This window comes from Notolepis coatsorum (genome assembly GCF_963971535.1).
Source record: "Notolepis coatsorum genome assembly, chromosome: 17".
Taxonomy (NCBI): domain Eukaryota; kingdom Metazoa; phylum Chordata; class Actinopteri; order Aulopiformes; family Paralepididae; genus Notolepis; species Notolepis coatsorum.
Window position 1 is genome coordinate 15,428,333 of NC_140181.1, and position 27,726 is coordinate 15,456,058.

General features: G+C 44.1%; 1 protein-coding gene across 1 annotated transcript in view; it reads left to right on the plus strand.

The window, feature by feature from the left end:
• Positions 1-19,598, plus strand: part of ints11 (integrator complex subunit 11) — a 45,339-nt gene extending 25,741 nt beyond the window's left edge. Inside the window, exons 11-17 of the mRNA XM_084332904.1 lie at positions 6,009-6,098; positions 6,638-6,800; positions 9,086-9,196; positions 9,778-9,839; positions 10,824-10,966; positions 12,659-12,788; positions 19,063-19,598. Coding sequence (XP_084189030.1) covers positions 6,009-6,098; positions 6,638-6,800; positions 9,086-9,196; positions 9,778-9,839; positions 10,824-10,966; positions 12,659-12,788; positions 19,063-19,128 — 765 coding nt within the window. The 3' untranslated portion in view covers positions 19,129-19,598. The remainder of the gene's footprint in view (positions 1-6,008; positions 6,099-6,637; positions 6,801-9,085; positions 9,197-9,777; positions 9,840-10,823; positions 10,967-12,658; positions 12,789-19,062) is intronic.
• Positions 19,599-27,726: the final 8,128 nt, after the last annotated feature.

Genomic DNA, 27,726 nt, shown 5'->3' on the forward strand with positions numbered 1-27,726 from the left:
TCATTAACACTAGAGAACAACACGGTGAGTCATTAACACTAGAGAACACGGTGAGTCATTAACACTAGAGAACATGGTGAGTCATTAACACTAGAGAACATGGTGAGTCATTAACACTAGAGAACACGGTGAGTCATTAACACTAGAGAACAACACAGTGAGTCATTAACACTAGAGAACATGGTGAGTCATTAACACTAGAGAACACAGTGAGTCATTAACACTAGAGAACAATACGGTGAGTCATTAACACTAGAGAACATGGTGAGTCATTAACACTAGAGAACACGGTGAGTCATTAACACTAGAGAACAACACGGTGAGTCATTAACACTAGAGAACACTGTGAGTCATTAACACTAGAGAACATGGTGAGTCATTAACACTAGAGAACACGGTGAGTCATTAACACTAGAGAACACAGTGAGTCATTAACACTAGAGAACAACACGGTGAGTCATTAACACTAGAGAACAACATTAACACTAGAGAACACGGTGAGTCATTAACACTAGAGAACACGGTGAGTCATTAACACTAGAGAACAACACGGTGAGTCATTAACACTAGAGAACACAGTGAGTCATTAACACTAGAGAACACGGTGAGTCATTAACACTAGAGAACACGGTGAGTCATTAACACTAGAGAACACGGTGAGTCATTAACACTAGAGAACAACACAGTGAGTCATTAACACTAGAGAACACGGTGAGTCATTAACACTAGAGAACACTGTGAGTCATTAACACTAGAGAACACGGTGAGTCATTAACACTAGAGAACATGGTGAGTCATTAACACCAGAGAACACGGTGAGTCATTAACACTAGAGAACACGGTGAGTCATTAACACTAGAGAACATGGTGAGTCATTAACACCAGAGAACACGGTGAGTCATTAACACTAGAGAACACGGTGAGTCATTAACACTAGAGAACACGTGAGTCATTAACACTAGAGAACATGGTGAGTCATTAACATTAGAGAATACGGTGAGTCATTAACACTAGAGAACACGGTGAGTCATTAACACTAGAGAACACGTGAGTCATTTACACTAGAGAACATGGTGAGTCATTAACACTAGAGAACACGGTGAGTCCCATTAAGTCATCTGTAGTATCTGATGTATTATGATGTTCAGTAACCACAAATAATATATATATATATACCATTAGGGCTGTCAAAATGTATGCTTTAACTTTGGAGATTAATTAAAATGATTTAAAGCATAAAAATTAATTAATCTAGATTAATCCATGGAGTGAAAAATCTTCAATCTTAGCGCCGCCGATATAAGAAAGAGGTCTTTAAAGCTGAGTCAATGTTGATGGTTTTGTTGAACATTTGTATTTCACAGGAGAGAAACTGTATTCAAAGAAAGCTATTAAAATAGTCTTTGAATCTATATATACTTTCTTTGTGTTGATTTTACATTAATTCCATGATTTTACTCGAGTAAATATCTGTTACAAGCTCCGGTCTTAAGTAGAACAATGCTATTTTTAATCTAGATTAATCTAGAATAATTACAGAAAATTGTGAGATTAATTAGTTAATTAGTTTTAATCTATTGACAGCACTAATATATATATATATATATATATATATATATATATATATTTTTTTTTTTTTAAGCGTGTGAAAACCTGTTATTCCTTTTACTAGGTAATCTTGCCTGGGTATTGTGTGTATTATTTGACTAGGTAATCATGCCTGGGTATTGTGTGTATTATTTGACTAGGTAATCATGCCTGGGTATTGTGTGTATTATTTGACTAGGTAATCATGCCTGGGTATTGTGTGTATTATTTGACTAGGTAATCATGCCTGGGTATTGTGTGTATTATTTGACTAGGTAATCATGCCTGGGTATTGTGTGTATTATTTTACTAGGTAATCATGCCTGGGTATTGTGTGTATTATTTTACTAGGTAATCATGCCTGGGTATTGTGTGTATTATTTTACTAGGTAATCATGCCTGGGTATTGTGTGTATTATTTTACTAGGTAATCATGCCTGGGTATTGTGTGTATTATTTTACTAGGTAATCATGCCTGGGTATTGTGTGTATTATTTTACTAGGTAATCATGCCTGGGTATTGTGTGTATTATTTTACTAGGTAATCATGCCTGGGTATTGTGTGTATTATTTTACTAGGTAATCATGCCTGGGTATTGTGTGTATTATTTGACTAGGTAATCATGCCTGGGTATTGTGTGTATTATTTGACTAGGTAATCATGCCTGGGTATCAATCAATCAATCAATCAAATTTATTTATAAAGCACATTTCACATGACGCGTGTCAACCAAAGTGCTGTACAGAGGGTAAATACACAAGATACATATAGACAACAATCACAATGTATGGGAGGACACACAGGCAAACACATAGAAAAACAGGGCATGAGTCAGTGAACGGGAAAGGCTAGTAGGTAGAAGTGGGTTTTGAGCCTCGATTTGAAGGCATCAGTCGAGGGGGGCAAGCCTAATGGAGGTGGGGATGCTGTTCCACAGTTCAGGGGCTGCGATAGCAAAGGCACGGCCCCCCCTGAGCTTGAGGTTAGACCTCCGGACTGTCAGGAGCCTCTGATCGGCTGACCTGAGGGACCTGGTGTTGGAATAGGGGGATAGGAGGTCTGAGATGTAGGAGGGTGTGTGACCATTAAGGGCTTTAAAAACAAATAGGAGAACCTTAAAATCTATCCTGTAGCGTACTGGGAGCCAATGAAGGGAGGCAAGGACAGGGGTGATGTGGTCTCTCTTGCGGGTTCCGGTCAACAGTCTGGCAGCAGCGTTTTGTACCAGTTGTAAGCGGGACAGGGAAGACTGGTTAATGCCTATATAGAGGGAGTTGCAGTAGTCTAATCTAGATGAAATGAAGGCGTGGATGACTCTCTGAAGGTCTGCAGGGGAGAGAAGGGCTTTGAGTTTGGCAATGGTGCGTAGTTGGAAAAAACATGCCTTTACCACTGAGTTTACTTGTCTGTCAAATTTAAATTGTGGATCAAAAATGACACCTAGGTTCTTGACATACGGCTTGACCAGGGAGGACAGGTTGCCAAGGCTGTTGGTAAGGGTGGTGACAGCGTCTGGGGGACCGAAGAGGATTATTTCGGATTTGTTTTGATTTAGTTGTAGAGAGTTTTGTGCCATCCAACATTTAACATCATCCAGGCAGGATATGAGACTGTTAAGTAGAGACTGGTTGTTGGGTTTCAGGGAAACATAAAGCTGTGTGTCGTCAGCATAACAGTGAAAAGAGATGTTGTGCTTCTGAATGATTGGACCAAGGGGTAGCATGTAAAGGGAGAACAGGATCGGGCCAAGGATGGACCCTTGTGGGACCCCACAGGAGAGGGATGTTGAGGGGGAGGAGCAGTTGGCGATGTTGACCGCAAAGCTTCTATTTGTGAGATAGGAGGAAAACCATGCTAATGCAGTGTCACTGACACCATTGTGTTTTTGGTATTGTGTGTATTATTTGACTAGGTAATCATGCCTGGGTATTGTGTGTATTATTTGACTAGGTAATCATGCCTGGGTATTGTGTGTATTATTTGACTAGGTAATCATGCCTGGGTATTGTGTGTATTATTTTACTAGGTAATCATGCCTGGGTATTGTGTGTATTATTTGACTAGGTAATCATGCCTGGGTATTGTGTGTATTATTTGACTAGGTAATCATGCCTGGGTATTGTGTGTATTATTTTACTAGGTAATCATGCCTGGGTATTGTGTGTATTATTTGACTAGGTAATCATGCCTGGGTATTGTGTGTATTATTTGACTAGGTAATCATGCCTGGGTATTGTGTGTATTATTTTACTAGGTAATCATGCCTGGGTATTGTGTGTATTATTTTACTAGGTAATCATGCCTGGGTATTGTGTGTATTATTTTACTAGGTAATCATGCCTGGGTATTGTGTGTATTATTTTACTAGGTAATCATGCCTGGGTATTGTGTGTATTATTTTACTAGGTAATCATGCCTGGGTATTGTGTGTATTATTTTACTAGGTAATCATGCCTGGGTATTGTGTGTATTATTTTACTAGGTAATCATGCCTGGGTATTGTGTGTATTATTTGACTAGGTAATCTTGCCTGGGTATTGTGTGTATTATTTGACTAGGTAATCTTGCCTGGGTATTGTGTGTATTATTTGACTAGGTAATCATGCCTGGGTATTGTGTGTATTATTTTACTAGGTAATCATGCCTGGGTATTGTGTGTATTATTTGACTAGGTAATCATGCCTGGGTATTGTGTGTATTATTTTACTAGGTAATCATGCCTGGGTATTGTGTGTATTATTTTACTAGGTAATCATGCCTGGGTATTGTGTGTATTATTTTACTAGGTAATCTTGCCTGGGTATTGTGTGTATTATTTGACTAGGTAATCATGCCTGGGTATTGTGTGTATTATTTGACTAGGTAATCTTGCCTGGGTATTGTGTGTATTATTTGACTAGGTAATCATGCCTGGGTATTGTGTGTATTATTTGACTAGGTAATCATGCCTGGGTATTGTGTGTATTATTTGACTAGGTAATCATGCCTGGGTATTGTGTGTATTATTTTACTAGGTAATCATGCCTGGGTATTGTGTGTATTATTTGACTAGGTAATCATGCCTGGGTATTGTGTGTATTATTTGACTAGGTAATCTTGCCTGGGTATTGTGTGTATTATTTTACTAGGTAATCATGCCTGGGTATTGTGTGTATTATTTTACTAGGTAATCATGCCTGGGTATTGTGTGTATTATTTTACTAGGTAATCATGCCTGGGTATTGTGTGTATTATTTTACTAGGTAATCATGCCTGGGTATTGTGTGTATTATTTGACTAGGTAATCATGCCTGGGTATTGTGTGTATTATTTTACTAGGTAATCATGCCTGGGTATTGTGTGTATTATTTGACTAGGTAATCATGCCTGGGTATTGTGTGTATTATTTTACTAGGTAATCATGCCTGGGTATTGTGTGTATTATTTTACTAGGTAATCATGCCTGGGTATTGTGTGTATTATTTGACTAGGTAATCATGCCTGGGTATTGTGTGTATTATTTTACTAGGTAATCATGCCTGGGTATTGTGTGTATTATTTTACTAGGTAATCTTGCCTGGGTATTGTGTGTATTATTTGACTAGGTAATCATGCCTGGGTATTGTGTGTATTATTTGACTAGGTAATCATGCCTGGGTATTGTGTGTATTATTTGACTAGGTAATCATGCCTGGGTATTGTGTGTATTATTTTACTAGGTAATCATGCCTGGGTATTGTGTGTATTATTTGACTAGGTAATCATGCCTGGGTATTGTGTGTATTATTTGACTAGGTAATCTTGCCTGGGTATTGTGTGTATTATTTTACTAGGTAATCATGCCTGGGTATTGTGTGTATTATTTTACTAGGTAATCATGCCTGGGTATTGTGTGTATTATTTTACTAGGTAATCATGCCTGGGTATTGTGTGTATTATTTTACTAGGTAATCATGCCTGGGTATTGTGTGTATTATTTGACTAGGTAATCATGCCTGGGTATTGTGTGTATTATTTTACTAGGTAATCATGCCTGGGTATTGTGTGTATTATTTGACTAGGTAATCATGCCTGGGTATTGTGTGTATTATTTTACTAGGTAATCATGCCTGGGTATTGTGTGTATTATTTTACTAGGTAATCATGCCTGGGTATTGTGTGTATTATTTGACTAGGTAATCATGCCTGGGTATTGTGTGTATTATTTTACTAGGTAATCATGCCTGGGTATTGTGTGTATTATTTTACTAGGTAATCATGCCTGGGTATTGTGTGTATTATTTTACTAGGTAATCATGCCTGGGTATTGTGTGTATTATTTTACTAGGTAATCATGCCTGGGTATTGTGTGTATTATTTTACTAGGTAATCATGCCTGGGTATTGTGTGTATTATTTTACTAGGTAATCATGCCTGGGTATTGTGTGTATTATTTTACTAGGTAATCATGCCTGGGTATTGTGTACAAGGGACGATTGGACACAAAGTTCTGAATGGCCAAAAGAAACTGGAGATCGAGGGAAGAGCCACGGTAAGTAAAAAATACTGCTTCATAGTGTTTTCATGACGCGTTACCATTAGGGCCGCAACAATTAGTCATTCATTTAGTCTCATTTATGTTAATTCATAGTGTTCCATGACCTGTTACCATTAGGGCCGCAACAATTAGTCATTAATTTAGTCTCATTTATGTTAATTCATAGTGTTCCATGACCTGTTACCATTAGGGCTGCAACAATTAGCCATTCATTTAGTCTCATTTCTGTTAATTCATAGTGTTCTCATGACCTGTTACCATTAGGGCCGCAACAATTAGTCATTAATTTAGTCTCATTTCTGTTAATTCATAGTGTTCTCATGACATGTGTTACCATTAGGGCCGCAACAATTAGTCGGCGTCCACCGTGAAAATGGCAGACGCTCAAAGTCACAACGTGTGCAACGCGTCGTCTAACGAGTGCGCGATGAATGACTCGTGTTCGGAATATGAACACCTTCTCTTAGAATAATGTTTATTCGTCAGACTTTAATTCCAAACGTTCTCTCTCTCCTCTCCGTCACGCCGAGCAGCTGGAGGTGAAGCTGCAGGTGGAGTACATGTCGTTCAGCGCCCACGCAGACGCCAAGGGCATCATGCAGCTGATCCGCATGGCGGAGCCCAAGAACGTGCTGCTGGTCCACGGGGAGGCCGCCAAGATGGAGTTCCTCAAGGGGAAGATCGAGCACGAGTTCAGTGAGTAAACCACCGTTCAGTGAGTCAACCACCGTGCAGTCAGTAAACCACCGTTCAGTCAGTAAACTACAGTTCAGTCAGTAAACTACAGTTCAGTGAGTAAAGCACCGTTCAGTCAGTAACAGTCGGTAAACTACAGTTCAGTCAGTAAACCACCGTTCAGTCAGTAACAGTCAGTAAACTACAGTTCAGTCAGTAAACCACCGTTCAGTCAGTAACAGTCAGTAAACTACAGTTCAGTGAGTAAACCACCGTTCAGTCAGTAAACCACCGTTCAGTCAGTAACAGTCAGTAAACTACAGTTCAGTCAGTAAACTACAGTTCAGTCAGTAACAGTCAGTAAACTACAGTTCAGTCAGTAAACTACAGTTCAGTCAGTAACAGTCAGTAAACCCCAGTTCAGTCAGTAAACCCCAGTTCAGTCAGTAAACCCCAGTTCAGTCAGTAAACCCCAGTTCAGTCAGTAAACTACAGTTCAGTCAGTAAACCCCAGTTCAGTCAGTAAACCCCAGTTCAGTCAGTAAACTACAGTTCAGTCAGTAAACCCCAGTTCAGTCAGTAAACTACAGTTCAGTCAGTAACAGTCAGTAAACTACAGTTCAGTCAGTAAACCCCAGTTCAGTCAGTAAACCCCAGTTCAGTCAGTAAACCCCAGTTCAGTCAGTAAACTACAGTTCAGTCAGTAAACCCCAGTTCAGTCAGTAAACCCCAGTTCAGTCAGTAAACCCCAGTTCAGTCAGTAAACTACAGTTCAGTCAGTAAACCCCAGTTCAGTCAGTAAACTACAGTGCAGTCAGTAAACTACAGTGCAGTCAGTAAACTACAGTTCAGTCAGTAACAGTCAGTAAACCCCAGTTCAGTCAGTAAACCCCAGTTCAGTCAGTAAACCCCAGTTCAGTCAGTAAACTACAGTTCAGTCAGTAAACTACAGTTCAGTCAGTAAACCCCAGTTCAGTCAGTAAACTACAGTTCAGTCAGTAAACTACAGTTCAGTCAGTAACAGTCAGTAAACCCCAGTTCAGTCAGTAAACCCCAGTTCAGTCAGTAAACCCCAGTTCAGTCAGTAAACTACAGTTCAGTCAGTAAACTACAGTTCAGTCAGTAAACCCCAGTTCAGTCAGTAAACTACAGTTCAGTCAGTAAACTACAGTTCAGTCAGTAACAGTCAGTAAACCCCAGTTCAGTCAGTAAACCCCAGTTCAGTCAGTAAACCCCAGTTCAGTCAGTAAACCCCAGTTCAGTCAGTAAACTACAGTTCAGTCAGTAAACTACAGTTCAGTCAGTAACAGTCAGTAAACCCCAGTTCAGTCAGTAAACCCCAGTTCAGTCAGTAAACCCCAGTTCAGTCAGTAAACCCCAGTTCAGTCAGTAAACCCCAGTTCAGTCAGTAAACCCCAGTTCAGTCAGTAAACTACAGTTCAGTCAGTACACTACAGTTCAGTCCACAGTTTACTGTACATATCCCTTACCTACTCTTACTAGTTACACTACTGGTATATGTATGACTTACTACCATAGTGTCTTTATACCTGTATCACAGGTATTATTAATACTATTAATCATACATCTGATTAGCACTATTATTACTCAGTAGTACCAATGAATTTATATATCTTTTACCCAGTTTAATCACCTGTACATTGTATGCACTTTACTGTTACATTTGCACTCTGGTTGGATGCCAAACTTCTTTATGTTGTACTGTACTTGTGCTGTATGATGACAATACATTAGAATCTAATCTAATGTAATTTCCAGTTTGCAGGCTGACGAAGACGGAGGTCTTCTTCACTTCATCAGTCAGACAGACGTTAACATGTATAGTGTTGTAGTTCAGTAGGAAGAAAACTTGGTTATTTACTGAGATGATCGGCCTTTCTAACCTCTGTCTTATCAACGCCTGTGTTTGTGTCTGTGTCTGTCTTGTTTGTGTCTTTGTTTGTGTCTCTGTTTGTGTTTGTGTCTGTGTCTGTCTTGTTTGTGTCTTTGTTTGTGTCTCTGTTTGTGTCTGTCTGTGTCTCTGTCTGTGTCTCTGTTTGTGTCCGTTTGTGTCTCTGTCTGTGTCTCTGTCTGTGTCTCTGTTTGTGTCTGTCTGTGTCTCTGTTTGTGTCTCTGTCTGTGTCTCTGTTTGTGTCTCTGTCTGTGTCTCTGTCTGTGTCTCTGTTTGTGTCTGTGTCTCTGTTTGTGTCCGTTTGTGTCTCTGTCTGTGTCTCTGTTTATGTCTGTGTCTCTGTCTGTGTCTCTGTTTGTGTCTGTCTGTGTCTCTGTGTGTCTGTGTCCACCAGGTATAAACTGCTTCATGCCGGCCAACGGGGAGACGGTGTCTATTACCACGAGGCCCAGCGTCCCGGTGGACATGTCTCTCAACCTGCTGAAGAGAGAGATGTCTCTCGGTGGTATGTTTCTCTTTATTATTCAATCTGTCCAGCGACCAGTGTCCATGCAGCAAGCTGCTCTCCCTGCTGGCTAAACCCTAGAATGCAGCCTAATCCCCTCTGGCCCACAAAGGCCATTTTCCCATAGACGTCCATAGATCAAACACTGCTCTTAAAAAAATGAAGATACCTTCAATGTGGAATATGTCCTCTTAACAACTTATCATGAAGACCGTTTCTTTTGAAAAGTCACCCGGAGCTATAACTTGGTAAAATTGACGTAATGTATATTTAGTACTCTGTTTGTGGTATTTGTGACATTAATCGATACAGAATATGAGTACTTTAGCCTGGTATTTGACAGATACCATACCGGTATCGTGTATCGGTGCACCTGACACGTTAAACATTAACACAGATGTTGGCTAGTCTTTGTAGGGATGACTGCCGGATTGATTCCATGTCGGGGAGTGTAGCTTAAATTACCTAGTGCACAATCGTCAGAAGAACCCGTCACTTTGGTCAGACTTCATCTTCAGACGTTATCTTCAGGCTTCCTTATTTTGACTACATCCTATTTGTTTTGATATTTCACATGACAGGGACTCTGCCGGACCCCAAGAGACCCCGCACCATGCACGGGACCCTGATTATGAAAGACAATGTAAGTAATTGTAATGTAAATTCTTTATTGCCTATATTTATTGAGAGAAACTTATAATATAACCGATAGGGCATACAGACCCTCATCTGCACCTTTGTTTACACTTTGTTTATTCTTCTCATATTTTTATATTCAGATACAATTGTATTGCCTATATTTGTCTTTCTACTATTACCCTGCCCATACATGTACCTCCCCTCCCCCCTCCCCATGCTACTATGACTCCCGAATTTCCCCAAGGGCACAATAAAGGAATATCTTACCTTATCATATCTTATCTTAATTGTTGGATTTTCTTTCTCTTACTTGGGCACAGAAAATGGCGCTTGTTGAATATTACTATAAGTGTGAATATTACTATAAGACGGCAGTACAGCCTTGTTTACTGTCTCTCAATGTTATGTTTATGTTATGTTGATGTTTTATTAGGATTCCCCATTTTAGGGTCCTCGCACGCAAATCATAAAACGCATACAAATACAGAATTGAATTAGCGATACAATTAAAATAATAAGAAATAAAAGAAAACTGAAAGCATAAAGGAAATAATTTTTTTTTATTTTCAACATTGAAGATACAATGACTGGTTGCATTCATTCACATTCCCCCAAAAATCTAAAAGGGTAACTTAAATTGAAAAAATAGAACAAAAGAAAAACATAAAAAATTGTTAATCACATCTTACTACTACATCATACTTTTATATTATATTATGGTGTTTCATACGGTAGAGATAACGTGTCTCCTGAGCAGGCCCTGAAGGAGCTTGGTTATTAACCCTTTCACAGCCACACGACAGAAGGTCAGCCCTTTACTATCACACAACCGACGGGCGATGCTCCATCATGATCGTGCATCGCCGGCCCGTCGGTTGTGTGATAGTAAAGGGCTAACCTTCTGTATTGTCACAGTGAAAGGGTTAACCGGCGGGCTGTCGCGTGGCAGTGAAAGGGTTATTAACGTGGGACCCCTCCCCCTGAACAGACCCTGAGGCTGGTGTCCCCGGAGCAGGCGCTGAAGGAGCTGGGCCTCAACGAACACCAGCTACGCTTCACCTGCCGCGTGCAGCTCCAGGACCCCCACAGTGACGCCGACACCCTGCACAGGATCTACACGCACCTGAAGAGGTGAGAGGGGGGGGGGGGGGGGCTGCACAGGATCTACACGCACCTGAAGAGGTGAGAGGGAGGGGGGGGGGGGGGTTCCCCGGATCTACACGCACCTGAAGAGGTGAGAGGGGGGAGGGGGGGGGGCTTCACAGGATCTACACGCACCTGAAGAGGTGAGAGGGGGGAGGGGGGGGGGCTTCACAGGATCTACACGCACCTGAAGAGGTGAGAGGGGGGAGGGGGGGGGGGGCTTCACAGGATCTACACGCACCTGAAGAGGGGGGGGGGGGGGGGGGGCTGCACAGGATCTACACGCACCTGAAGAGGTGAGAGGGGGGAGGGGGGGGGGGGCTTCACAGGATCTACACGCACCTGAAGAGGGGGGGGGGGGGGGGGGGGCTGCACAGGATCTACACGCACCTGAAGAGGTGAGGGGGGGGGGGGGGGGGGGTGGCTGCACAGGATCTACACGCACCTGAAGAGGTGAGGGGGGGGGGGGGGGGGGCTGCACAGGATCTACACGCACCTGAAGAGGTGAGAGGGGGGGGGGCTTCACAGAATCCACACGCACCTCAAGAGGTGAGGGGGGGGGGCTTCACAGAATCTACACGCACCTGAAGAGGTGAGAGGGGGGGGGGGGGGCTGCACAGAATCTACACGCACCTGAAGAGGTGAGAGGGGGGGGGGGGGGGGGCTTCACAGGATCTACACGCACCTGAAGAGGTGAGAGGGGGGGGGGGGGGCTGCACAGAATCTACACGCACCTGAAGAGGTGAGAGGGGGGGGGGGGGGGGCTTCACAGGATCTACACGCACCTGAAGAGGTGAGAGGGGGGGGGGGGGGGGGGCTTCACAGGATCTACACACACCTGAAGAGGTGAGAGGGGGGGGGGCTTCACAGAATCTACACACACCTGAAGAGGTGAGGGGGGGGGGGGGGGGCTTCACAGAATCCACACGCACCTGAAGAGGTGAGAGGGGGGGGGGGGGGGCTTCACAGAATCTACACACACCTGAAGAGGTGAGAGGGGGGGGGGCTGCACAGAATCTACACGCACCTGAAGAGGTGAGAGGGGGGGGGGGGGGGCTGCACAGAATCTACACGCACCTGAAGAGGTGAGAGGGGGGGGGGGGGGGGCTTCACAGGATCTACACGCACCTGAAGAGGTGAGAGGGGGGGGGGGGGGGCTTCACAGGATCTACACACACCTGAAGAGGTGAGAGGGGGGGAGGGGGGGGGCTTCACAGGATCTACACGCACCTGAAGAGGTGAGAGGGGGGGGGGGGGGGGCTTCACAGAATCTACACGCACCTGAAGAGGTGAGAGGGGGGGGGGGGGGCTTCACAGAATCCACACGCACCTGAAGAGGTGAGGCGGGGGCTTCACAGAATCTACACGCACCTGAAGAGGTGAGGGGGGGGGCTTCACAGAATCTACACACACCTGAAGAGGGGGGGGGGCTTCCTTTTAAGTCGTATATCCTGTTGGTTTTCAGCCTTAACCCTGTGATGCAGCACGGTCTAGGCTGCCATATCTCGGCAGAGAGGATTTTGGACCTGCACATTTAAAAAAAATGCTAAATCAAATATTCTTTTGGCGGGGAAAGCAATACTTATTCTGCACCTTTCGTTTAAAAAAAATATATATATTACTCTGTTATCTATAGCACCTTTAATCTCCTATCATATAATGATCTTGTTTGTGTCTCAGTGTGTTGAAAGGTTACACGCTCCAGCACCTGCCCGACGGCACAGTGATGGTGGAGTCCATCGTCATCAAGGTGTCCTCTTCAGCCGAGGACCCCAACACTAAGGTCCTACTGCTCTCCTGGAGTTACCAGGTACTGAGATTTAAACAACCCCTTGTTAGCTTTCGTCAACTTTATACTATAGTATACTTACTATACGCTGTCCGGCAGCGGGGCTACATGAGTAGAGCTCATGATCGGAAGATCACCGATTCGAGCCCCGGTCAAGGCCGTTGTCGTAAAGTGGTGTTGTTGTCCAGAAGGGGGCACTATGTTCTCTGGACTAGTCAGTAACCATGCCCCTGTTACGGTGATAGGGACACCGTATAGCTGCGATTGCTGTCCTTCAGATGAGACGCTAAAAACCAAGGTCCTGACTGAATCTCGGTCGTTAAAGAACCCAGGACGCCTATCGCAAAGAGTAGCGGGTTCCCTGACGTTCCTGGTCAAATTCCTAATCAGGTTTCTGACATCAAGGCCACCTAATCATCCCTCCCCCTTAATTGGTTGATATCAATCCCTGTCTCCTGAGCCGTTCAGCCATTGTGTAGTGTGATGTGTGCCTGCGGTGCCAGTGTAAGGCAGCCATTGAGCCTGCGTAGCCCAAGGTTGGTGCTACACAGTGGTGGTGCAGGAGGCAATTTCCACCCTACATTGTGGGGAGCGCTTTTGAGTGTCTAGAAAAGCGCTATATAAATGTAATTAATTATTATTTTTATTATTACTGTTAGGATAATACCTTAGGATAGGTCTCTGCGTTGTGTTGTTTTGAATGAAAGCTCCTTTAGATACAAACACGACCAACGCGGCACACCGGTATTCTTCCGATAACGCACGTTTATGAACCCTTTCACTGCCACACGACAGAAGGTTAACCCTTTACTATCACACAACCGACGGTCGCGGCTGTTGTGTGGCAGTGACAGGGTTAACCTTCGGTGTGTTGTCGCAGTGAAAGGGTTAACCGCTTTGGTAGTGCGGCAGTGAAAGGGTTAACATGAACCGAAAACGTTTCCAATGTCATCAGGCTGAGCAGTGGATCTTCTCTGCTTCATGATGAATATGAAATGCCAAGGTCCTCTTCTACTCTGCCACCCTTTCATAGCAGCCAAGGTCCTCCTGTCTAAGCACCCATCTCCCACCAGCACCATTAGGCCGACCTCTGGCCTCTAACCTTTGTGTTTCATTAGACAATGATGTTTATAAGCTGGTCCCAAGCTTTCACTGCAACAAATAAAAAAAATAAAAAGAATTTAAACTTAATTTTTTATTTTCATTTTTGATTTACAAACATACAGGTACAAAATATGCATACAAAATTCACAATACTACAGATAGAAACGATAAAGAAAAAATGATAATATCAAAAAGAAGACAGGGTGTGACATGGGCTCATTGGTCATTTCTATCTTTAAATTTTGTATTTCAAATAAAATTTTTTTTTTTTTTTTTTACTTTATTTTTTTTTAGCGTTTATCGCTTTTCTGGTCAAGCATGACGACAGTTGTAGAGTGAAACGGGAGGGAGAACAGGGGAAGACATTCGGCAAATGACGGCGGGTCCGGGAATCGAACTCGGAGTCAACCAGAACCGTGACGCAGCACGGCTCCTCCCGACGCAGAAATAGCGCCGAGATACGTGGTGAGCTACTGGAGCTCCCCTCAAATACAATTTTTAACCACATGGTGGCGCTGGTGTGTTGTCATAGTGGCCTGGTGCTCTCGTAGACCACTGCACTTCCGTGTTACATGGAGCTTGTGAGGGGGAGGGGGGGATCAAATTAATTAATGTTGATGAGAGCCTTGACGTAAGTGGTTGTAGCTACGGCTGTGGGGGTGCTGGAGACACGATCCCAATAGACTTTCTTTATACGCCTGAGTCTCCTGAACACGGAGAGATCAACCCCAAGTCGATCAGCACTTTCTCGGTTGAGCTATAGTCACTTATCCGCACCTACTCCCCAACCAGCGCATGCACAGATTGCCCAGGGAGTTTCTGGGGAGTAGCTCAGCCGTAGCTACAACCACTTACGTCAAGGCTCTCATCAACATTAATTAATTTGATCCCCCCCACGCTCCCTTCCCCCCTCCCCTGCTCTCTCCCATGATCTCAAAGTACTGGAAGCGTTGCGGTGGTCCATATACCATTGTTTAGGGGAAGTCCTGACATCCTGAAGTGCGCATTTACAATTTGTATAAATGTGGGGTAGAGACGGGGTTCACTATTGAATTGTATTGGAATTTTTTTTATTTCATGGGATCTTTTAAAGCTAAATCTTTATTTGGCAATTATAGGATCTTAACGGACCGTAAAAGATTCCAGGTTGGTGTGGCTGGGTGGTGTAGAGGTCTAAGCACCCGTCTACCACCACAGAGACGCAGGTTCAATTCCCTGCAGTGATACCTCCGGAAGCGGGAGAACCTTTGTTCTGTTGACCTTTAGCTCAATATGAAGCGGGAGAACCTTTGTTCTGTGACATTTAGCTCAATATGAAGCAGGAGAACCTTTGTTCTGTTAACCTTTAGCTCAATATGAAGCAGGGGAACCTTTGTTCCGTTGACCTTTAGCTCAATATGAAGCGGGAGAACCTTTGTTCTGTTGACCTTTAGCTCAATATGAAGCGGGAGAACCTTTGTTCTGTTGACCTTTAGCTCAATATGAAGCAGGAGAACCTTTGTTCTGTGACCTTTAGCTCAATATGAAGCAGGAGAACCTTTGTTCTGTTGACCTTTAGCTCAATATGAAGCAGGAGAACCTTTGTTCCGTTGACCTTTAGCTCAATATGAAGCGGGAGAACCTTTGTTCTGTTAACCTTTAGCTCAATATGAAGCAGGAGAACCTTTGTTCTGTTGACCTTTAGCTCAATATGAAGCGGGAGAACCTTTGTTCTGTTGACCTTTAGCTCAATATGAAGCGGGAGAACCTTTGTTCTGTGACCTTTAGCTCAATATGAAGCAGGAGAACCTTTGTTCTGTTGACCTTTAGCTCAATATGAAGCGGGAGAACCTTTGTTCTGTGACCTTTAGCTCAATATGAAGCGGGAGAACCTTTGTTCTGTTGACCTTTAGCTCAATATGAAGCAGGAGAACCTTTGTTCTGTTGACCTTTAGCTCAATATGAAGCGGGAGAACCTTTGTTCTGTTAACCTTTAGCTCAATATGAAGCAGGAGAACCTTTGTTCTGTTGACATTTAGCTCAATATGAAGCAGGGGAACCTTTGTTCTGTTGACCTTTAGCTCAATATAAAGCGGGAGAACCTTTGTTCTGTTGACCTTTAGCTCAATATGAAGCGGGAGAACCTTTGTTTTGTGACCTTTAGCTCAATATGAAGCGGGAGAACCTTTGTTCTGTGACCTTTAGCTCAATATGAAGCGGGAGAACCTTTGTTCTGTTGACCTTTAGCTCAATATGAAACGGGAGAACCTTTGTTCTGTGACCTTTAGCTCAATATGAAGTGGGAGAACCTTTGTTCTGTGACCTTTAGCTCAATATGAAGCGGGAGAACCTTTGTTCTGTGACCTTTAGCTCAATATGAAGCGGGAGAACCTTTGTTCTGTTGACCTTTAGCTCTATGAAGCAGGGGAACCTTTGTTCTGTTGACCTTTAGCTCAATATGAAGCGGGAGAACCTTTGTTCTGTGACCTTTAGCTCAATATGAAGCGGGAGAACCTTTGTTCCGTTGACCTTTAGCTCAATATGAAGCGGGAGAACCTTTGTTCTGTGACCTTTAGCTCAATATGAAGCGGGAGAACCTTTGTTCTGTTAACCTTTAGCTCAATATGAAGCAGGAGAACCTTTGTTCTGTTGACCTTTAGCTCAATATGAAGCGGGAGAACCTTTGTTCTGTGACCTTTAGCTCAATATGAAGCGGGAGAACCTTTGTTTTATGACCTTTAGCTCAATATGAAGCGGGAGAACCTTTGTTCTGTGACCTTTAGCTCAATATGAAGCGGGAGAACCTTTGTTCTGTTGACCTTTAGCTCAATATGAAGCGGGAGAACCTTTGTTCTGTGACCTTTAGCTCAATATGAAGCGGGAGAACCTTTGTTCTGTTGACCTTTAGCTCAATATGAAGCGGGAGAACCTTTGTTCTGTGACCTTTAGCTCAATATGAAGCGGGAGAACCTTTGTTCTGTGACCTTTAGCTCAATATGAAGCAGCCCACCACCTCGGAGGCTCTGTGGTTTAACAGGAACTCTCTGCGCTGTATATGAGACACTGTGTGAAACAGCCTAAGCCGTGTGGTGTAAATGTTGACGATCACTAACTAACAAAAACAACACAGTGATCAGCAACGCTGCCTCACGGCAGGAAGGTCCTGGGTTTGAACCCCGGTGGGGGGGCTTTCTGTGTGGAGTTTGCATGTTCTCTCCCCGTGTTCACGTGGGTTTCCTCCGGGGACTCCGGTTCCCTCCCACACCAGAAGACATGCATGATGTTAGGCAGGGACTCTGGTTCCCTCCCACACCAGGAGACATGTTAGACAGGGACTCTGGTTTCCTCCCACACCAGGAGACATGTTAGACAGGGACTCTGGTTTCCTCCCACACCAGGAGACATGTTAGACAGGGACTCTGGTTTCCTCCCACACCAGGAGACATGTTAGACAGGGACTCTGGTTTCCTCCCACACCAGGAGACATGTTAGACAGGGACTCTGGTTTCCTCCCACACCAGAAGACATGCATGTTAGGCAGGGACTCTGGTTCCCTCCCACACCAGGAGACATGTTAGACAGGGACTCTGGTTTCCTCCCACACCAGGAGACATGTTAGACAGGGACTCTGGTTCCCTCCCACACCAGGAGACATGTTAGACAGGGACTCTGGTTTCCTCCCACACCAGGAGACATGTTAGACAGGGACTCTGGTTTCCTCCCACACCAGGAGACATGTTAGACAGGGACTCTGGTTTCCTCCCACACCAGGAGACATGTTAGACAGGGACTCTGGTTTCCTCCCACACCAAAAGACATGCATGATGTTAGACAGGGACTCTGGTTTCCTCCCACACCAGGAGACATGTTAGACAGGGACTCTGGTTTCCTCCCACACCAGGAGACATGCATGTTAGACAGGGACTCTGGTTTCCTCCCACACCAGAAGACATGCATGATGTTAGACAGGGACTCTGGTTTCCTCCACACCAGGAGACATGCATGTTAGACAGGGACTCTGGTTTCCTCCCACACCAGAAGACATGCATGATGTTAGACAGGGACTCTGGTTTCCTCCCACACCAGGAGACATGTTAGGCAGGGACTCTGGTTTCCTCCCACACCAGGAGACATGTTAGACAGGGACTCTGGTTTCCTCCCACATCAGGAGACATGCATGTTAGACAGGGACTCTGGTTTCCTCCCACATCAGGAGACATGTTAGACAGGGACTCTGGTTTCCTCCCACACCAGGAGACATGTTAGGCAGGGACTCTGGTTTCCTCCCACACCAGGAGACATGCATGATGTTAGGCAGGGACTCTGGTTTCCTCCCACACCAGGAGACATGTTAGACAGGGACTCTGGTTTCCTCCCACACCAGGAGACATGTTAGACAGGGACTCTGGTTTCCTCCCACACCAGAAGACATGTTAGACAGGGACTCTGGTTTCCTCCCACACCAGGAGACATGTTAGACAGGGACTCTGGTTTCCTCCCACACCAGGAGACATGTTAGACAGGGACTCTGGTTTCCTCCCACACCAGGAGACATGTTAGACAGGGACTCTGGTTTCCTCCCACACCAGGAGACATGTTAGACAGGGACTCTGGTTCCCTCCCACACCAGGAGACATGTTAGACAGGGACTCTGGTTTCCTCCCACACCAGAAGACATGTTAGACAGGGACTCCGGTTTCCTCCCACACCAGAAGACATGCATGATGTTAGACAGGGACTCTGGTTCCCTCCCACACCAGGAGACATGCGTGTTAGGTAGGGACTCTGGTTGAAAACGAGCTCATTAGCTAACTCTGGCACATTTACATTTTTTTTTGAACAAATGTTTTTTTATTTTTATTTTTGACATTACACACAAACATTAACAGTAGATATCCACTATAAATCACAGGACTATTACCGATATAATACTAACAATAATGGCAGCCCAGTTTTTAAATCAAAATAGATTAATAATATACACAAATTAATTACATTACAATACATATACTATGTACTATACATGTATGCACATTTACATTGAAGTGTTGATTGATGTGCATTGTCCCTGGGTAATAAATAAATAAATAAATAAATAAATACACGTAAACTTAGTAGCCAGGGGTCCCAACTGTTCCATCACTGTGGTGGTATGAGAGCATGTTGGTCTGATCCAGCTTGTCTTTGCTTTCTGTTTCATTTCTTTCGTCAGGATGAAGATCTAGGCAGCTTCCTCTCCACTCTGCTGAAAAAAGGACTTCCCTCGAGCCTGTGCTGAGATGTCATCCGATCCCTCAGCCTGTGATGTTAAATGAGAAAACCCCACCCTTCCGTTTGCACCTGTTATCCCTGAGACCTTAAGATTTCTGTGTGTGAACATGAGAATCCAGAGAGGGGGGGATACCGTGATGATGACATCGGGCAACACGTCTTGGAGCTATAGTCCACCGACGGTGAGGCTGGCTGTTCGTTTGTGCTTTTACAACCATGATCATGTTATATTTTTGTAGCCGTGTCGGAAGTACTGGAACGGAACCTTTACCCATATTCTGGGAAAACGCAGAGTCCTGTCACGGTGTCCGCAAAGTCAGCCTCCTATTGGTTGTGGTTGGAGCAGCAAAGTGTCATTTTAATGGCGTCACAGTTTTGAGTCCTTTTGGAGACTTGTTAGGAGACTCGTTCACGAGTTAGATGTTGTTATTGTGTTCTGGATTTCTGCTCCAAGTGTCTTGTATAAAGCCAATTCAAATAAACCCTTTTTATAGAAAAACTGTTCAGGATCTCTTACTATTATGTTTTTGCATTAACACAGTACTGTTTTGTGTAGGTGGATTCTGTTACTAAGATAGTTCTATCTGGATCCTATAAAGATAGTTAACTCCAGCAGTAAGCCATATTTACAGTAGTCCTTTGCCATGTTGTCCTCTGCCCACAACATCTTCCATCCATTCAGTCACCTGCTATGATATGGACTGCATTCATAAAGCGCTTTACAACGGATGCCTCACATTCACCCACTCACTCACTCACTCACACACCGACGGCGGAGGCGACCACATGCAAGGTGCCGACCTGCTCATCGGGAGCAGTTAGGGGGTTAAGTGTCTCGCTCAAGGACACTTCGACACGCTCGACCACTGTCGCCCCTGTGGTGTGCGAGCACTCTACCTCCTGAACCACTGTCGCCCCGATGTAAACATCCAGGAGGGTGTATGTGTGGTAGGGCAGGGAGCAGAGGAGGGTGATGGCCAGGAGGGTGTATGTGTGGTGGGGCAGGGAGCAGAGGAGGGTGATGGCCAGGAGGGTGTATGTGTGGTGGGGCAGGGAGCAGAGGAGGGTGATGGCCAGGAGGGTGTATGTGTGGTGGGGCAGGGAGCAGAGGAGGGTGATGGTGGCCAGGAGGGTGTATGTGTGGTGGGGCAGGGAGCAGAGGAGGGTGATGGCCAGGAGGGTGTATGTGTGGTGGGGCAGGGAGCAGCAGAGGAGGGTGATGGCCAGGAGGGTGTATGTGTGGCGGGGCAGGGAGCAGAGGAGGGTGATGGCCAGGAGGGTGTATGTGTGGTGGGGCAGGGAGCAGAGAGGGTGATGGCCAGGAGGGTGTATGTGACCCTCAGGGCCCCACGGGCCACGCCAGTCTCGATCAGGGCCATGCGCCTCACGGCCAGAGGGTAACACACCAGGATGACCACAGTGGGCAGCAGAGAGCCGAATACCAGGCTTGGCAGGCTGTACGGTGCCATGCGCCTCTCCCACTCCTGCTGGCCAAAGTTCTCAAAGCAGCCGCAGCAGGGTGAGCCGTCAGACCCGTCCACCCGCCAGGTGTCCAGAGTAGGTCCCATGAGGATGAAGGCCAGCCAGCGTGGCGGCTCCTGAAGACCCCCAGAGCAGCGCCCCCTGACCACCGTGGCGTAGCAGGAGTCGCGCAGCCTCAGGTAGGTGTGAGGGTGAACCGTGGCCACTGGCCAGATAGCGTTCCGCACAGATGGGTGTCCGCCACGGCCAGGTTGATGACATACACGCCAGAGGAGGTCCGAGGAGTGAGTCATATTAATAATAATAATGGTAATTATCATCATCATAAGAATAATAACACTGATAATAATGATAAAAATAGTAATAATCATAATGATGATGATAATCTTTATTTACATAGCATCTTTCAAAACAGTTACAAAGTGGAGGGGGAGATATTTAAAGCAACATTTCTATTTGACAATTAAAGGATCTTACATTTACATTTAGTCATTTAGCTGACTCTTTTATCCAAAAAGACAAGTCATCAGGAAGGGTACAACTCTATCAGCTGAGTAACAATGTTCAACAAAGTGTTGCGTGCTACAATGTAGGTTAGTTTATTAGGACAAGTGCATGACAGTAAGGTTAGTTAGGGTTAGATTTTTTTACTTTCTTTTTATTCAATAAAAAAAATCTCAAACCTTTCAGAAGATTCAAGATTCAGTACTCGATACTTTATTGGCACGTCGTCAACAGATTGAATCGTGATTTGCCTCAGTGCAGCTCAAATCAGAAACACAAGAACCCCAGCAGACATTGTTCTCATAGGCCAGGCTTCAACACCTGATACCAAACCCTTTTCTGAAGTCACTATTGCACTCATTCAGAAGAACAGAGGAAAACTGGTCAACTGCACATCTCGTACATATGAGGTAAAGTGTGAAAACAAAACAGGGGAACCTTGACCTTTAGCTCAATACGAAGCAGTAGAAGCAACCTGGGAGGCTCTGTGGTTTAACATGAACTCTCTGCGCTGTATATAGTTAAAGACAGTAGAGGTTGAGTACTATATTATCTAAAGATGGTAAGTTAGTGTTCGTGTTCACTCATAGTTAAAGACAGTAGAGCAGGGGTAGGCAACCCTAGGCACGCGTGCCTGCATTTTTCATTTTCATAGGCACAGGGGGCAGCATTAAAAATAAATAAAAAAATATATATATTTTTTTGCTTTGAAATATTATAGTGAAATATTTTGCACTGTTGTCGCATTTATCTTGTTGAAATCCTCCCACAGGTTCTGTTTACTACCACATATTTAATGGAGACCCTTTATTTGTTTATTATTTCAATCTAGCTGGAAATACATTGCTACATCATTCAGTAACATTTGCAGAGCCTTATAACAAAAACATTATTACGGTCACCATTGTGACCAGTGGGATTAATCAACAAATTGTATTATTTATTTTTCTATTTCATTGAACATTGCACATGTTAAAAGCCATTTTTTTTACTCAAAATGTGAGTATTACCAAGTCAACTTGTGTTCTTAAAACAATGACAATAAACATAGTTTTATTAGGTTGAAATAATGTGGTTGTGTACTTATTTTTCTGTTAACTTATTATGGATTGAAAACTGAAAACCTTAATGCACAGTAACTGAACTCAATATGTTTAAGTTCTGGTAACTTTTTTTTTACAGTGTAGTCTTGCGATCAATCAAAACTTATTTACACGATATACCTCACATTCACCCTCCATTCACATCCTGGTGTTCTCCTGGTGTTCTCCATTAGGCCTGTAGGTGGAGCTATGACAGCACACGTACAGTACACACACCGATGGTGTGTGATGTGTCCAAAAATGAATGGGCAAATGTGAGTGAAATGGTCACACTGTATGCAGCTGTTTGTCTGCATTGCACCCCCCCCCCCCCCCAACTCAGATTTAGGGTTGATACAACCATCATAATAATATTGTTAATAATAACGATAACAATAATGATGTAATAATGTACAAATTATCATTAAAAATACCTGATTATGAGAAAAAAAAATTGATGCATGGAATATTGTTGAGGCACACTAGTTACAACTATATTTCAAACAGGCACTCCATGTCAAAAAGGTTGCTGACCCCTGCAGTAGAGGTTAAGTACTTTATTATCTAAAGATGGTAAGTTAGTGTTCGTGTTCACTCATAGTTAGACAGTAGAGGTTAAGTACTTTATTATCTAAAGATGGTAAGTTAGAGTGTTGGTGTTCACTCATAGTTAAAGACAGTCGAGGTTGAGTACTTTCTTGTGATGTATCACATTCACACTCGATACAAAGGATGGTAAATATTTTCATCATACGAAGACAAATGTTTAATTATTGTTATTTTATTTCAACATTGACATGGGAATTCAAGAGGCGCCTCCTTGATGATTAAGTAACGGTGAAGCAACGTTCTAATGAGTAATGACAGCTGTGACAACAGACAGAAATGACAGTCTGGTTCAACAGCGAGTGAGCCTGGTGTTCTTTACTTGCCTGGTGTAAGGTAAGGTACATTTTATTTATATAGCGCTTTTCCAGATTAAAATCACAAAGTGCTTTACAAGCAGTAAAAGGTTAATCAGAATAGAATAACCACACATGTTACATCACATACAAGATTGTAGAATACTTCAAAAATAAATAAATTAAAATACAATCACACATACACACGTTATACCACATACATGATCAATTAAAAGCCTCACTGTATAAAAAGTTTTTTAGACCTTGTTTAAAAGACTCCACACTAACAGCAAACCTGATTTCATAAGGTAGCTGATTCCATAGCTTGGGTGCTACGACTGAAAAAGTCCGGTCACCCTTGGTTTTCAGTTTGGTCCGGGGGACGACGAGCTCTCCTTGGTCGGAGGAGCGGAGAGCCCTATTAGGGCAGTAAGGGGTTATAAGCTCAGCAATGTAGCTTGGGGCTCAGCAATGTAGCTTGGGGCTCAGCAATGTAGCTTGTGTGAAGTTCTCTCTCTTGCCTGATCACCTCAAGAGTAGAACGTCTTCAGCGGGCAGGGGATATATGTCACTTCAGATAGTGCTGGAAGGCATCATCTCTGCTCTGCGTTCTTCAATGAGGGTCATGTTTAAACAATAAACAGGAAGAGAATCTAAGAAACCAGAGGTTATGGGGCGGCTGGGTGGCGTAGCGGAGATTGCGCTCGTCACCAATGCAAGAGACTCCGGTCTCGACTCCCAGAGTCAGCGTTGCCTCCGGCTTGGGCCAGTCATCATACTATCTCAATTGGCAGAGGTAGCGGGTGGAAAATCGATGGGTGGGGATGGGGATTGGACGTTGTGGACAGCGACTCCTACAGGTTGGTTGGGTGACGCCTGCACAGCAGAGACAGGAAGTATCGGGGGCAGCGTGAGCCTCCCACGCGTTACTCCTCGCCACTGAGAGTCCTCGCTGTCTGGTGAAAAGATGCGACAGGCTGCCTCCTCGCGTACCGGAGGGGACACGTGATGCAAGGCTTCTATCCTCCCTACAACCGACCAGTGGGGGGCATAGTCTAGCAACGTTCAAGACAGGGGAGGGGAGAATTGGCACTGTGGAATTGGGATGGGAGAAAAATAGAAAAAGAGGAGAAAAAAGTATATATAAAAAAAAGATTATCAGGAAGGAGGAAGCTGCTCATGTAGCCTGGCCACAGGTTATCAGGGATCTTTCATGATCAGAAGGGTCAGTCTGTTGTTCTTTGCCGCACATTGAGTGTTAAATGCCATTTTGAGACCAAACATGAGAACACTTTAAAGTATGAGGCTGGAATGTGTCCAGTTATGACAAGCAAGCATCTCATGAAGACGGCAGCGTTCTTGTATAGCGCTCTTATATAATTATGAGAGGGAAATGGTTATTAAAACTATTGCTATGCACGTTGCCTTATATGGATCGAATAGAATTACAGATCTGTTGGAGATTTACATTTTGATGTGGTGTCGTAATTGAACTTAATGTTAACCTTAATTCTGCTATGGCACACTGATTAACAAGAGCATTTTAAAATGGCACTTTGAATCAAAAAGGTTGCTGACCCCTGGTTTAAGATAATGAGTCTTTTGGTAGATAATCAACCCAATGTCTGTGTGTGTACATGCGTGTCTGTGTGTGTGTGTGTGTGCATGCACGCACGTGTGTGTATGTCTGCCCTCTATTCTGGTGTGGCAGACAAATACATAAACCGCCTCCAACTCGTCCAGAACGCAGCCGCCAGGCTCGTGACGGGCACCAAGATGAGGGACCTCGTCTCCCCAGTCCTTGCATCCCGACACTGCAGCTCCCGGTAAAACAACGAATACATTTCAAGATCCTCATGTTCACATACAAAGCCATAAACGGTCTCGCCCCCCAGCCTACATAAAAGAACTCCTGGTCCAATCAGCCAGCTCCAGATCCCTCAAATCAAACAACCAAATCTGCCTTAGAATCCCCCCCACACACAAGACATGGTGACGAAGGGAAACCGGGCATTCACAGTCGCAGCACCGACCCTCTGGAACAAGCTTCTCCCACTCAACTTAAAATCTGTCTTGGATGGGGATGTGGGGTGTTTGGGGGGGACTGGCTGTTCCGGGGGGGGGGGTTCATATGCCTTCGGGCAACACTGTACTTATTGTACTTATTTTATGCCTATTCTTACGTCTGCACGTTCTACGTTGCCCTACTTTTATTGTCTTTTATACCTATTCTTATGTCTGCACTTTATGCATTGTTTTTATTCTGTGTCAACTGTATACTCATTTTATGCTATTTGCTGTGGGGCACTTTGGGCTGCGGTCAATGTGTGAAAGGTGCTATATAGATAGAGTTATTATTATATTGTAAATACATTTATGCATACATTTATGCATTGAAAAGTCTCAATGACATTGGAAATGAGGGTGACCTCAATAGAGAATAAATAAAGGTTTGAATCCATCCTAGTCTCGTTATCCTACAGACATGAACGCGGCAGTTCCAGTTGGACGTCATGGAAACCTCATGAGCTCCAATCAAAGTCCCACCTTGTTGTGACAAGACATTCTCTGAGCCACACCATCAAAGACACCCACTTTATACCCACTTAGGGATTAATGAATGCCATTTTCAATATGATGTACTTTTACTCCAGTACTGTACTTAAATATGGAATCATTTTCAAGTGCAACCTCAAGGCTTAGGAAGCAGTAGGAAGGCTGAGGGGGGAGACACAGGAGAGAAGGTTCTTTATTGAGACAGTAGGAAGGCTGAGGGGGGAGACACAGGAGAGAAGGTTCTTTATTGAGACAGTAGGAAGGCTGAGAGGGAGACACAGGAGAGAAGGTTCTTTATTGAGACAGTAGGAAGGCTGAGAGGGAGACACAGGAGAGAAGGTTCTTTATTGAGACAGTAGGCAGGCTGAGAGGGAGACACAGGAGAGAAGGTTCTTTATTGAGACAGTAGGCAGGCTGAGAGGGAGACACAGGAGAGAATGTTCTTTATTGAGACAGTAGGACGGCTGAGAGGGAGACACAGGAGAGAATCTTCTTTATTGAGACAGTAGGAAGTCTGAGAGGGAGACAGAGTAGGAGAGACACGGGAGAGAATGTTCTTTATTGAGACAGTAGGCAGGCTGAGAGGGAGACACAGGAGAGAATGTTCTTTATTGAGACAGTAGGAAGGCTGAGAGGGAGACAGAGTAGGAGAGACACAGGAGAGAAGGTTCTTTGTTGAGAGGGAGATAGTAGGGGGTCTTAGTCCAAGGCCAGCAGGGTTTGAGAATGTGGTTTCAAAACGAGGTCTTTGCCACTCCACACTGCTCCGCCAGGTCGTACTGACTGATGCAGTAATTGCACCAGCCATCATCAGGGCCAATTAACGTTCAGACGAGGCCCTGGTCTGAGTGAGAGAGACACAGGGCCACTGGGTAATCTCGACAGACAGACCGCAGAGACTGTCCACTGATTCTATTTAGTACGGCGTCATCGGAAATGGGCGATAATGACTGTGTGATTATAATCTGCAGTGTAGTTTCTACTACTGTAGTTTCAGCTGAAAATACATTCAGAGGCTGGTTGTGTGTTTTACTCTGTAATTGTTTCTATGAGGAGCGTCACTGACATCTGTGTGTATCCTGAACCTCTTTATCTGAAGCCATAATTCAATCCTACCATATTTAATTCTTCATTTCCTGCACTATGATTGATGGCAATCCCATTATCTCTTTTCTAGGTGCATCCTAGGCCCCCTTATTGAATACGAATGTTTTTCTTTTTTATATATATTTTCTTTTCAACATAAAGAAACAAACAAACAAACAAACAAACAACAAAAACCATAAAACAAGAAGGACAGCTGTCGATCACTGGAATACATCCACAGAATCCAGTGATTGACAGCTGTCCATCACTGGATTATGTGGATGTATTCCTGTGATGGACAGCTGTCGATCACTGGATTATGTGGATGTATTCCTGTGATGGACAGCTGTCAATCACTGGATTATGTGGATGTATTCCTGGGATGGACAGCTGTCGATCACTGGATTCTGTGGATGTATTCCTGTGATGGACAGCTGTCGATCACTGGACTCTATGCTTAATTGCCCCATAGGAGGGCAGGTGCGTGGGCTTGATTGCACCTGATTCAGTGCAGCTGTGCCTATGGTAGCTGGGCCTATTTAAGTTTGAATCTGGCAGGGTTAGCTGCTGTCTCATTCTCTCATAAAGACCACAAATGCATGCATGGTAGGCAGGTACTTCAGATGAAAACTAGCTCATTAGCTAATTCTGGCACACACACACACCAAACATTCAGCATTTCCCTTCGGATTATACTGAGAACGGCAAGCCCCCCCCCCCCCCCTATCATTCATATCATATTATTATTACATATTATCATACATGCATACAGATACATTCATTCATATTATCATACATACCTTCATACACATTATCAAACATATATACATTCATTAATGTTATCATACATGCATTCATACATATCATCATACATTCATACCTATATTTATTGGGTTGTTGTGGGCTTGATTGGTGTTGCTTGTATAGGAAACCTGTTAATTAATTGATGTGTAGCACCTTTGTTTAGTTTTGTTAATTAGTTATGTGTGGCAC